This window comes from Malurus melanocephalus, unplaced genomic scaffold (assembly GCF_030028575.1).
Source record: "Malurus melanocephalus ecotype Western Australia unplaced genomic scaffold, MMel_1.1 scaffold_185, whole genome shotgun sequence".
In the NCBI taxonomy this organism is placed as follows: Eukaryota; Metazoa; Chordata; class Aves; order Passeriformes; family Maluridae; genus Malurus; species Malurus melanocephalus.
In genome coordinates this window covers 923,278-937,561 of record NW_026623417.1, presented here as the reverse complement: position 1 = coordinate 937,561, position 14,284 = coordinate 923,278, and the positions used below count along the sequence as shown (strand labels likewise).

At 35.1% G+C, this 14,284-nt stretch overlaps 1 protein-coding gene across 2 annotated transcripts in view; it reads left to right on the top strand.

Annotated features, from left to right (window-relative positions):
* Nucleotides 1-14,284, top strand: part of AGMO (alkylglycerol monooxygenase) — a 183,792-nt gene that overhangs the window by 88,265 nt on the left and 81,243 nt on the right. For both annotated transcript variants that reach the window (XM_057373097.1, XM_057373098.1), the window contains exons 6-10: nucleotides 5,838-5,904; nucleotides 7,396-7,461; nucleotides 7,563-7,642; nucleotides 8,538-8,672; nucleotides 9,182-9,298. In XM_057373097.1, coding sequence (XP_057229080.1) covers nucleotides 5,838-5,904; nucleotides 7,396-7,461; nucleotides 7,563-7,642; nucleotides 8,538-8,672; nucleotides 9,182-9,298 — 465 coding nt within the window. The remainder of the gene's footprint in view (nucleotides 1-5,837; nucleotides 5,905-7,395; nucleotides 7,462-7,562; nucleotides 7,643-8,537; nucleotides 8,673-9,181; nucleotides 9,299-14,284) is intronic.

Below are 14,284 nucleotides of genomic sequence, written 5' to 3'. Positions count from 1 at the left end.
GTTTGTTTAAAATGCTTAGCTTGATAAATGACTGAAAGTGTGACTTTCTCCATGCTCTGCTATTTGTAATGCTGCAATTAAACCAATCCATTAGTATAAGTTTTCTCATTTTTAGTGGAAAAATTGATTGACACTTCCTAGATGTGCTCACCTTCCCCACAAGGCTTAACTGGACCTATAAAGAAAAAAAAAAAAAAAAGTTTGCATCTACTTACTGAAGCTGTTAACTTAAATATTCATGTAAGATGCCAATTTGATTCAAACCTTACTTCCTGGCTGAGGTGTAAAACAATGAAAAGTGACAACAGCCTGCCTTCCAGATAATTTATTATAAACACATTTCTTAAGTSTACATGTTTATTATATAAATATGCYCTAAACCAGACTGTCCATTAAAACTGGGCTTTCACCTCCCATTCCTRCAATCCAGATTTATCAGAAATTCACCCTCTGTGAAACTCTTTATGATCCCAACAGGCCTGATTCCTCTCACTTGTTTTATTTCTAAACTATAAATATTGTTTTTTCACTCCTCAGTGTGGAAATTCAGCTATATCCATTTTACATGCTTACTGGAGTAGAAAACTGCCTAATCAGATAGGAAAACAGTTGGCGGTGTATAAATCAGGGTTTGCCAAGGATTTCAAAGTGTGAAACTGGCAGACGAGCACATATCCTAGGAGTTCTGCCTTTCCCCAGCTTCCCTGTAGAGATTTTACATGGCAAATCTGATCACCAGAGCCATCTGTATAAATACATGGGTGTGTTGTCCTGAATTAACACAGCAGCTCTACTGGGGAATGTAATTAAGGTCATATTTTTAAATTTCCCCACCAGACTGTCTGAAATATAGATTTATATACCAGGAAWAAGAATCTTATCTTGATTTTGATGAGGAAATGAATTGTAATATGTGTTTTACTACCAACTAGTCYAACAGAAAGACCAAAGTTAAGTTCAGAGTGCTCCTTAGAGATGCTCCAGGGATGAATTTACCCTCTCCTGTCCTGTAGATCAGTAACATTATGATATTGAAAGTAATGCTGTGCTACAAACAGCTTTCCTTATGCTCAAAGGGAAAAAAACAAACCCAGAACTTTTTATATACGAATGGTTTTACTGTAAGGTTGCCTACTTTACTCAGTTGACATTCCTTCCTAACATTCACATTGAAACAGAGTTAAGTTAAGATTCATGTGGTAGTGGTGACAGGAGGAGTTGTTACACAAGATGTAAAGTTTCCCTTGGATTTCATGTCACGATTTTTTCTCATTACTTAAACAAGAACTACATTGAAGTGGTGCAGGTACCAGKCAATAAAGATTTCCCTTGGTGCTGACAAACTCTGAGACCGCAAACGGAGGTGCTTATATGCCACAAGAGATATTGCACAATGTTCTTTTCCTTTAGGCGAGGGATTGCTGTCACAAAGGAAACATCTTTATATAAGACACAATCATAGAAAAAATGCATTTCGTTCTCACTATGTTTGAAGATTTCAGTTCCAGGATATTTTATTCAGTAATGATTGAAAGTATTTCTAAGCATGACTTATTTATTACGCTGCTTTTGGAGTTGCTTCAATTATTGTCAATAATTCTGCTTTTTTGTTTAGTGATACCCAAGCACAGCAGAGGAAACGTGTCGGTTTTTAATGAAAAGAAAGAAAGAAAGAATACCTGTTTTGTGGACTTTTTATAAAACTTTTATCACTGGTAAATATAAGACGCTCACATATCTGATTTTCAGGTAACTTATTGAGTCCATTTGTAAAGATTTTGACAAGTGAAAAATTATTTTTTGTGGCAATGGGATGTTAAAAAATAAAGGAAACAGGAAAATAGTTTTGTTGGAATGCTGCAGTTCATCTGTGGGTCATTGGCATGGGAGTTTAGGTGCACATGATGTGTTAATTGAGAAWGGAAAAATTGGAGACAGGAGTTGATTTAGAACAGTAGGTGTCTGTATCAGGGAAACAAACACAAATGTAAATCCCCAGTCATAWTGGTCAGAATACAGATAAGGTTATCATTGGGCAACATCTGGGGGTATTTTAACTTTTAGGGAATTGGTAGCTATTTTTCTGTGTTCCTGAAATCAATGTAAGTTGATGATATAAAGAGTAAGAATATTTTATTTTCACAGGAAGATTTTTTTCTTTTGATAATATGAAGTAAGGTTTGAAGTACTGATGGTAGGGCTATTGAACGATGACATTTAAGCTTTTTTTTTTTGCTTTTTTCTTTTTACTTTTGAAAATACTTTCCAGTGAAAAGGTCAGATAACAAAAATTAGAGTAGCAGGTTTTTTTAAGATGCCAATCCTGATTGCAAGCATCAAAAACTAAGCTGATCTTATCACATTTATTGGTGTTCTTTAAAAAAWTTTAATTTTCTTTTTGTAATATGTGATCATGAGTGCTCTTACTGTTAAGAAGCCAATTTGAACACAATGATATTTTAAGCTGTTTTTCTGTCTTGAATGGCTGAAATTTAGTGGTATATATGCTTTAGTGACTGGTTAGAACTGCAGTGTAAGCCATGTTACYGCTACAAAGAATACTTATGAGCTCCTTTGAAATTGCCACTCTCCAAGGAAAATGTCTGGATACAATAATGACACAGAAATGAGAGCAGACTGACAGATGAAAGTTAGATGGGTAGGTGGAATACCTACTACTGCCTTTCTTCTCTTTGGATAATCTTTTGAATAAGGGTTGTTGCTGCACTGCATTAAATTTTTTTCTGAGTCATTTCTTACAAATTTAATTTCTTTCAATATGAATGTAGTAAGTTCCTGTCAGCCTGATGACCATGTCAGAATCTTGTCTGGCAAAAATTGTCTTACTATCCTATCCAATTTTTGGTGAAAAGTTTGCTTGTAGGAGTTTTGCCCCAGGTAAGATGGCAGAATATAGAAAAATTCAACAAATTAAAAAAAAAATAACCATGTTCTTTGCCATGTAGTGCTTCAAGAGCCTTTAAAATTCAGTTCTCCAGTGGTGATATCTTTCTATTTCTTGGGAACATATATGGTTATATTTATAGCACATATGTTTATAAAATATTTATAGTATTTTTGGCACCAAAAGTTTTCCTCTGACAAGTTTTGAATGTTTTATTTTTTTTAAAAATGTGCTAAATATCGACAAGTAAACTTACCGATAGCAAAGGAAGTTTCTAGCAATGGCACCCTGTACCATTTTGACTATCTGGTTGAAAAATATTTCTGATGTGTTTTAGACAAAAGGATTGATTTCTGGATTGCTAATGTCAGCGTACTAGATTTTTGCTTCATCAGGTACAGAGCTCTGTATCCCATTTGAGCCTAAAAGTCATATGTTGTAATTGTTGTCTCAGATGATATTTTCGTCAGTGTGTGGCTAAAATGTCTTTGCAATGGAGGTGACCTTGACTGAATAATGAATCAGAGTAGGCTCAGGTATCAATCACTAATTATGCCATGGAGAAGATGTTTCAGTAGATTTGTGAATGTCATCACTCAAAGAACGGCTGTTTTAAAGGATGAGAAAAGTTTCATTATCCAAAGAAAATACTTGCTTTAGTATTAGTCAAAAAATTTAAAGTTTTACATAAATCCCTGAGGTCCTTAGGGAGCCCCAAGACATAAAGTGCTGCTTTAGCATACGAATGCACTATGTAGACTTAAAAAAAGATGAATTTTATTTTTAAAATATTAATTCAGCCTGCTGGATATCGAGGCATGACCTGAAGGCATTCGTTCTGAGGACATTGTGTTATAATCCACCTGTAGGCTAGAAGTGAAGACTGMTATTCCTTACTGATTCTCTGCTCTCCTAGTGCAGATTTGGTTTATTTTCACAAAAAACTGTTAAAATACTGAAGTAAACATATGCTCAAACCAACAGGATCAAAACTAGTTGTGGTCTATTAGATAGATCAGTTCTCTCTCAGGTGCTGGACTGCAGTTCAATCCAAGACATTTGGCTCAGATTAAATTAATTTAATGGTCACATCTGACATATCTTAAAACAGTGGGATGTTCTGCTTGAGAAAGGCAGAAAATGAAGCTAGCATGAATGATGGATCGTTTCTTACTTTAGATGGTCTTTTCAGAGTTGARCTTATTTTGAAGGAGAACTGATCCTATTTATGTTGTCCTGGGCTTCTTAGTTAAATGGAACAAAAACGTCTCTCAAGATTCTTCTTTTCCAGTCAAATGTGAGCAGGATTTTAAGAAAGATGCTCCAAATATTACAGTTCTCTGTACCTGAAGAATTTTCGAATTTCTATAATCCTTTAATTACAGAAATTCTCTACTTAACCAATTCAGTAGATGTTCTTTTTGGTGTTATTGAAGAGAAAAATGAAAAAATACATACTTTTCCTTTTATTATATTTATATGTCTCATAACAATTTCAATACATCTGAGGAATTTCCTAGGTCTGATTTTTGTATCTAAATCTACTTGCACTTGCAGAACTGTAAATTAAAGAGATGTGGAATCACCGTATTTCAGGACTTTGTTCTGTAAACCTTGAAGGAATGAAAATCTTTGTATGTTTAGTTTTTAGATTAATAGACCTGCTCTCATGAGTAATGACTGTTTGCCCCTCTAAATGATTTTTTTTTTTGCCAGTATTATCTCTATTATATTACAGATCACCCCTTTTGGCACTCTGAGTGTTGAATTTACTAACTAAATTCTCTAAAAGGAAAAAATGTTAGATTCTTGGGTTTATTTCTGAAAGTCTAAGAATTTTGATTTATCTGCTTCTATGCCCTCTGCCCCCTTTTAGTTGCAAGATATTTATGGCCATAATCAGACACAGTGAATAGATATAATTTAAGAATATRTTGTGAATAAAGGCCCTTTTTGGTCTTTGCTCTAGTTCCATAGTAGATGAGAGTACCTAATTTAGCATAAATCCTGCTGGTACAAACTTAATTCATCATCATTTTTTGACAAAACTTGAAACACTAGGGTAAGTTTTTGGCAATGGATACTTTCTATCATTTTTGGTTTGGTACTAAARTGATCATGGCCTTTCTGTACTGTTGGCTCATTGCCTTAGATTGTAGCTCCATGATCAATTTGTGCTGGTCTACTGACTTTTCATTCTTCTGACTCATGCTGGTGCATTTGTGACCACATATTGGACCAAAATCAGGAACTGATCCAGTTAGAAAAACAAAACAAAAGTTATGATTTACATCAGTTCCCCAATCAGGTTTGTTGTGTTACTGCATTTGTGCCGAGGTAAAAGAAGATTATTGATAGAAGAAATAAGCAAAGRTACTGAAGGCAGGAGTACTTGTTTCTGGGTCAATGCCAGCTATTTGCTGGCATAAAGTGTTCACATAACTTAGAGTTACACTGAATCCCAAACTGTGTCACTTAATGTGGATAAGAAAAATCCATAAGTATTCCATAAGTGAAATTCTTGAAGTGAGAGTCCCAAAACTGAACATGAAACTCAAGGTGCAGCCTCACCAGTKCTGAGTACAATGGGACAATCTCTTCTTTGTGATTCCATTATCAGTTCATGACTGTCAGTTCTCTCAAAGATTTTCATGGAATAATAAAAACAATTAAAAAAATTACTGCTAGATCAAAAGAACTTAGCTTCTAGATAAAAAAAAAATAATTTGTAGCTTTTATTTTACTAATTTTTAAATGAAAATTTTTGTTACACAGTGAAATAGTTCAGAAAAAAATATTGCACTTCTGTCATTTTATGCAGTTCTCCAGAAGTTAAGCATCCTTTCTTTTGCTTTTCCTCCTTTTCATTTCTTTACTTCTACTTGATCTCATACAGTATTTTCAAGTTCATTGAAACATTRAATTTTTTAAGGTTATCACCAAACTTGGGCCTCTGGAATGGATTCTTAATACTCCCAGTCATCACAGAGTTCATCATGGTAAGATAAATGAAGAATCCCTTACTCCTGGTGTGGTTTTTATTTTTTTGTCAAGGTCACTATTTGTATAGTAATCATAAAGTAGTAAAATCATACTGTAAAATCAGTTYTATAGAAAGATTTTGATTTTAACCWCTACATCAGAAGTGGTCTCTGTTCAGTTAGAAATGTCACAATATTTAAAAAKACTTTTTCAGAACTTATTAAACAGTTTTATGTTTAAGATTAATTATTGARCAGCAATTAAGTCTGGATAACATGAAATAATTTGAAGACTTCGAGCAAAAAATGCAATGTTTTGAAGTATGAAGAGTAATAGAAAAAGATCTCATTATTCTCATCAACAAACATCATTTTGCATTCAGCTTCAAGTACTGTATAAATGTGAAAAACATGGCTGTGTTTTAGAAGAACTTGTAAATATTTTAGTGAGATTTGGTTTCACCTGTCTGAATTGTTGGTAAATCTCACTTCACAGAAGTGCATGATGGTAGACTTTTCATCAGTATTGGGAGGCCTTCAAAACTGTATTGCACACATTAATACAATATGTAAATTGTATTAATGACTGTACTGCATACTGAAAAGTATTGTGAACATATCTGAGAAAACTGAAGTGAATTTCACAGATGTCCTTAGTGTGCAGAGATAGTAAGTTGAAAAAAGGGGAATGGAAGAGCAATTTGAAACAGACTCTAATGCAGTTWTATGTAGAGAGGATGTTASTAATGTTTATTATYACTGTATCCACAGTGTTTATGGCAGTGTGTAGACTATTTTTAAAAAGACTGTGGTGCTCTAAGTGTCTAATCCTTAAATTTGCACAACTACTGGTAAWCCTGGAGGGAGACACTCTGCTCTGATTTGCTCGTGTGTAAATCTAAACTAATCCTCTCATCCTGATTGGAGTTAARGTGAATCATTCCCTAGCTGATCAAGGGTTGTACAGCTGCTCCAGACTATCTCCATGAACCTGGCTATATGTAACCAGTGTTTCTTCACTCATAACTTCGAGAGGACAGCTTATATACAAATACATTCCCTAGAAAAACCAGAAGAATGAGTTTTCCTCGCACTAGAATTAATAGTTCAGGCTCAGACATATAACACAGGAGACAGAGACACCTGACAGCCATTAGTGAGATGATTGCATATATATGTATTTAGCATATATTTTTTTGGGGTATAAACTGGTGAAATAATTTTTGTTTGCTTTTTGATTTTTCTCTTATAAATATATTTTGACCTGGTTTTACTCTACAAATGAATCCTTTTATTTCACAGGAATTTTGGGCATGGATTTGTATGTTTGAATCTGAAGAGAAAGAGAGCAATAAAGCTATTAAGAAAAAAAAATTAAAGAAGTATGGGGAGTGGTTAGCTTTTGAAATTATGTTATAAARTGATGCTAATGATGACTTTCCTTCATAATTCAGTTGCTAGTRTTCTTCTTTATCCCATTACTTGTCTCATAAATGAATTTTATTATAGGAAGAAATCCTTACTGCATTGACAAAAATTATGGTGGCACTCTCATTATCTGGGACAGGATATTTGGTAAGTAGCAAAAGATGTTCTCTGTCGTGTTTAGTCAGTGTGGCAAAAATATGTATGCCTTTGAGTTTGATTGTCATTCTTTTGTTTTCTTCTTCCATCAGGAACATTTGAGGCTGAAGATGCAAAAGTTGTATACGGCTTAACACATCCAGTAAATTCATTTGATCCCATCATGCTCCAGGTGCTATATTTTGTGTCACTGACTCTGATATCTTCAATATTCCTTCAGTCATATTCTAAAGGAACTCCTCTTAGGCACAGTTGAAGCCATCTTTGCATTGCTGTCCAGTAAATTATATTATGTACATTTTCTTCAGTATATTATTATGAGACATTTTGACTCACTGCATTGAATATATGCAGAAGTTGTAGTAATCATGAAAACACAAAACTGTAAAATTAACAACTAATTAGAATGGTGATGTGTCAGGCCTTTGAATGGAATCTGTTTTGCAATATGCAGTGCAATACACAGTGAAGTACAGACAAAAGTTTATCTTTAAAAAAAAAAGTAATTAGTGTGATGCTTCTTAGATTTATTAGTTCAGGTATCACTTAAGCTAGAATTCTCTGCAAAAACATGAGAAACAGTGGAATCCATATTTGCTTTTCATGACTGTTCATCCAAGGAGGAATCTCAAAGAATGAGAAATTCYATTGTCAGGGCTGGAAAGTGGGAGTATGTGCAATTATGTCCATTTCAGTCAGATACTAAGTAATTTAGTCATTGAGAGTATGTCATGTCGAGGTCCCAGTAACCAGATCATAGACAAAAAATACTATAAATATATCTATACAATATGCCACTAAATACTCTGGAGTGATTACAGAAGACACAGATGGAAAACCAGATTTTGCTCTGAGAAGTCATTGTAATCCTCACCAAATTATCCAGGGGCTTCATATAGCTTTAGCCTATTTCAGCCAGGTTTTCTGAACTGTCTTYGTCTATATCTAATTTATTCTCTTTAAAGAGTTTGAAAAATAATTTATTGAAAAGTTCAAAATTAATAAAATATGTTTTATTAATCTTTATTTTGCTAAAAATAAAAAATTACTTGCTCTTTTTTTCCCAGTTACGTCCCTTGGCTCATATTTGGAACACGTTTTGGGCCACACCTGGATTCTGCAATAAGCTTTCTGTCATATTCAAAGGGCCAGGCTGGGGACCAGGCAAACCTAGACTTGGCCTTCCTGAGGAAATCCCGGTGGTAAATAGAACATGCACAGGCTTTCAGTTGTGTGTAATTTACTTGGACCTCTTAATGCTACTGGATCAATGTTAAAAACTCTACACATGCTATTTTAAATTAACAAATTAGCAGTCATAAAGCATAGGGGAGGATGAAATGGGAAAATAAACTGAAGGAAATGAATGTTTTAGCTGTGGGTTTGTTGGGTTTTCTTCCTTTTTATTTGAAGGAAAAAAATATTTTTTTTTATTTATTTTTTTTATTATTCATTTCCTGAAGAGATTTTCAAAATTGTTCTTTGGAGCACAGTAGTTGCTCTTTTTTATTTTTATTTTTTTTTTTCTCCCAGTTGTTGAAAGGCACAGTTAAACTCTATCTCAAACTAGGTAGTACATAAGTTTGACAGTAGATTATCTTTGTTCAATTGTCTGTCTCCCTTTTCGTATTTTTAAGTGTAAAGAATATTAAGGAATAACAGCCTGGAGCAGGTCACTCTTGAGTGCAGGTGTCTGTTTTCCTTTATGCAGATCACTGGAAAAGAAGTTCCCTTCAATCCRCCTGTACCAGCTTATCTTAACTGCTATGCACTTGTACATTTTGCTATAATAGTGGACTTGTACACCGAACTTCTTGCTTCTGTGACTGTAAGTAATTCCTACCTTTATAATAGTATAAATAATATCTCCTGCTAACAATAATGACRCACAATGTGTTAAAATATTAAATCACTGAGTAAAGACTACACAGCCTGGCTCATATCTKATTGAACTATTGAAATAATAACTAGATTCTGTAAAAAGAATCAACATAAATGGCTAAATATGTAATTCCATGCTATTAAACATACARTGTTTGATATTATTTAGTAAGCAGTTTTTAATAACCATAGCAGTTGCTTACATAATATGAATAATTTGCCTARAAGACATATGTGGCTGCTTCAGCTTTTAGAACCTCATGAGGCTTGAAACTGTATAGGTTTTAAGATGTCAAGGTTGGTCATACTSTCAGATACCCAGGCTCTTGAAGGAAGATTGCAATGATCTTGCAGTGCTTGATAGGAAGGTTGGTGCCAGCATGAGTTCAAAGTTGGAGGAGCACAAAGTCAGTGCAAATGCTTTTTCTGGTCTCCATCATGCAACAGYATTGATAGAAATACAGCAAAGAGAGGCATGTGTTTGTCACCATGGGTTTGGGCTGATGGGACCTCCGTGGTAACTGGTTCCTCTATGGATTCTGAGACACCTCTGAAGGTGAACTGCAATGCCATCTCCACCTATAAGAAGTGTGACATTAACTGCTTCCAAAGTTTCACATCCTTCCAAGCTCCTTTTGTTCTTCTTTCCTTTATAACTCTCCCTCATGTACTAAAGTTGAAATTTTCTAGTTAGGAAGCAGAATGTAATGCATCTAATATTTTCATAAATAAGTCAAAAACCTCTCAAAACCTACCAAAACACCACAAAAGTCTCTTAGTTGATAAAATGCACTTCAGTCTTCTTCTTTAGACCTTTTCTAAGACCCTCTTAGTCCAACAGCAATGCTCTTGTTGTGTTTGTGTCACCCACGTTGCCATAGGCAGGCTGCAAGCATGSCAAGGGCCCTTTGGGTTCTTCAGCCTCTGCTCTGCTGTGGGACTGCCCTGTCCTGGCGTGCTCACCTGGCAGTCACCAACCTGTGGCCAGCAGTGGTCACTGTCCCCTTCCCACCTCACTGGACACTGCAGTATGTGGCATTCCTGGTATAATATAAAAGCTACCTCAGGCATACTCTTCTGATCAGTATGGAGTTATTCTGCACATCGTGTTTGTCTCTGCAAAGGGTCACTCTGCAGTTGCAGGGAATCWGGAGATTACTAAGTCGTCTGAGGCTTAGTCTGTTCTAAGGACAGGAAATTAAGCCAAAGGTAGGAATAAAAACCTCCAAAATATACAAGTCAAACAGTATACATGATTGCCAGTGTTCTTATATGGAGAAAAMCCCCTGCAAGATTTTCCAGATATGYTTCCCAGATTTGCATAGGGATCAAACTCTGTGTTTCAGAGTTTTTTTAATTTGTTTTGTTCTGGTATTGTTTTTAGCAGCACAAATGAAGGAGTCTGATTTCTTTCTATTATTTTTTTTCTTTTTGCCTTTTTCTGATCCTGGAAGGGGAAATGGGGAGTCCACATTATTTTATCTGCTGGTAACTGCAGCTGTTTAAGAATAAGTAATAAAGAAAGTTGAAAAATTAAATTCTTTCAGTCATGGAGGAAACATCTTGAAGATCCACCACTTATGAATTTATTGCAGAAAAGCAGCTAGAAAATCCTYTGCACAAAACTGCAGAATAATAAGGTAGTAAGGATAAGGAGGAGAGCACAGGGGACTGGAAGCACCTCATCTCAGGACATAAACCTTCAGCGTGGGTGTAGAAAGTGCTGGTCCCAAGGCAGAGTTCCAGCATCGCTCTGCAGTACAGTGGGGAAGCTGTCATGAGAAGGAAGCTTGTGTATGAATAACTTTACTTGGCAAAAACCTTTCTTCAATATCAGTTTTCCACTACACTGAGTTATGAAATGTCTATGGATACAACTGGAACGTTCTGTCTGGCTATGAATTATGTCATAACTATGGCATAGCTCCATAAATGGAGAAAACTAACTGTTTTCCTCATCTTTAGGTATAAGTTCCATTTCATAATAGCCATAAGACACAGCACACAGCTATTACATTTCTCAAGTGATTACAGTTGCTCAGTGTTTGGTCTCACGCCCTGTAGAAGTGTTAAATTTCTCTATCCGTAAAGAGCAACCATATACCTTCTGTCTGAATGACCTACATTTAACTTAGGAAAAGAGCAAAACAGGAAAGAATAAATATATATTTTCCACAGGAGGGAGCATACAATGTTTGYTTTCTATATAGTGATCTGCACTACGTCCAGCGAATAAAAATTGCTTTCTGAGCTCTGCACATCTAGATCTGATCCAAAGCTCATTGAAAAAATGGGATTTGGATCAGTCCCAGAGAGAGTGCTAGGAGTGTAAAACTGCAGTGCATTCAAAGCAAAAGTCTCATAGCTCCAGAACTGCAGGTATCATATAAATCAAAGTGAAATTCACCTTAAACAAGTCTTACAGTGTCTTTTTTAAAACTGTTGGTAGATACTATAACATTTACTGTGCTTATAATTATAAAAATATGTGAGCAGTTTCAATTAGATGAAAAGTAGTAAGGGGTAAGATTGATCTCTTGAAAGTTTAGAACACAGATAATGTATTCATTTAGTAGGGCATCACCAAGTACTGTGTATGCAATTTACAATTTCTTCTAAGAATTCTAAGTAAAAATTTATTCATGCAGCCAAAGACACCTAACAATAGAAATTTCATGGYATTGTATCAGGATTCCTAATTTGAATATTGAAAATGTTTGATGTATGAGAGCAGCTTATGAAATGTGTTGACATCATTCCTAGCAGTTCTCTTGAACCACTGGACAAATCAAAAAGAATGAGAAAATGCATCCATGTTATTCTACAAAAGGAACAAAAAAGCCTATTCTTTGCAATATAAAATTAATTTTGGAATATTTCAATGCTCATCTAAATATGGCTTTGGAATAACATTTTCTTTGTTTAAATTAATTAGTTTTTCATTACTAAAAAAAACATAAAATATTAATGGTATGGYCTTCTATTGGTTACAAAGACCTGTAAACTTCCTACTAAATTCTATAATCCCCTTCCCCCCCCTTTATTTAAGGCATAAAGATATTTTTAAAGCTTTCAATGAAATGAAAGTCCAACAGAAATATTTTTTTCTGTTTGMTTGCAGCCAATAACCACATTGCAAAGTTGTGGCTGACTTGTAATTGGGGAACCTGCTGTGGTCCCACATGCTTCTCTGTTTATAYAAATACTCCAGTATATAAATACTCATTTATTTTATATATACATCCATGCATACTGTGTTTAGGTGGAACAACGATGCTAACACTAATGAAGGTGTAAAAGGCACATTCTTTTCACACTGCTGCTTGCAGTGCATAGATTTAATGTATGATGTTAGTTTAGTGATATAACCCACTGACTATTTTGTTGATTTTGGTGGAGAAATGCCTAGAAAATGGATGCCTCAGCTGCCAGCGTCCACTTCATGGGGTGATACATGTTTGAAAGCAAATAAAAGAATCAAGGCAGCATATTACTATACCACTGGAACTGTAAGAGAAAGTTAGGGAAGCAAACTAACAGTGGTAAAATTTATGCTATATGGCTGGTTTTCTAAAAGCTGTTATTCCCAACGGCATCATGGTGTATTTCACAGAAAATTTCTTGGTAATCCTTGACTAGGAGTACAAATGAGGGAACAGATTTTTTTTTGTTGTGTGTCAATATGATGCCTGTACCTACAGTGAAGGGTAACTTGTACCTTCTACCTTCATGGTTCCCAGTAAGGCTTTTTGCCTCACCCTTGACYGCTCCAAAAGCTGATGTTTGGGGAAGTGGAATGCTGCCACGTTGTGCTCAGGGATTACAGAGCCATGCTTTTGTGTGAATCTGATGATAGTGCAGGTTTGAAATTAACCAGGACCTCCAGGCTGTGCTTTAGAGTCCTCCAATCTTCAATATTGTGGGCCACAAGCAGGTATTGACCATAAGGAGTTTTACAAATAGCTAGAGTTAAAAATAGCTTGGTTAAARTAGGAGTGTCTGAAGAGAAATGGAAATTGGTCTGAAAAAAACAAATCTGTAAAATATGATCCCACCTGGCTCAGGTAGTTATTATGCCAAAGAACCTCATGTAGCATTTTAATAATTTAAAGGCTTGTTTACATTTGAGTTTAATTTTTTTTTAAAAATCACAAGGTTGCTTCAGTTCTTCTGATTTACAAGCATACATCAAAATGTATTTCTATTCCCATTTTCTTGCTGAAACTCCATCTTTAAAACTGATCTGAAGTTTATTGATTTTCTTTCAGTTTCTTAGGCTCTGCTTTATTCTTCTGTGTTAGATAAATGTGGGGAATAATATTTTTTCTATTCTTCGAGAAATGTCAAATAAAATATGTCTTTAAGCAAAGAAAAGAGTATTTKATAGAAGTTATGGGTAAAACCACCACTAAAACATGACCCAAAGTGTCTGCTTTTGGGAAGTGTTTCCATAATCTGCTCAAATCCAACTCTTAATGCAGTACCAAATTTAGGCTTTAGGCTTGCAGTCTAGCTCATGGCAAGAAATAGAATCATTCCCAAAGTGCTCTCTCCACAAGTTTCAGCAAAAGCTTAGGTTTCAGKCACTTCAGTGAAAGTTCGTAAAGGCAGGTAGAATGAATCAGCACCTCAGTTTTCTGCAGCTGAATCAAAAGGAAACCCAAATGCCTGGGGCTAGCTAGCCAGCTCAGGAGCACTGGAAAGGCTGAAAAGTTTGAAATCATGCAGCTCTTTAAAACTGGAAACTGGGGACACTCTAGCTCATTCACAGCATGCAGTGTTGGATCCTTCCTGAAGACAAGTATTAGCACTTGCATGAAAACCAAGTCATTTTCCCCAAAGTATGATTTTAGCCATATATTGTAAAATAGAAGTTCCATGACTAGATGGAAATCCGGATTTCATGTTCAGTTTTCTTTCTGGCCTAAGAAGA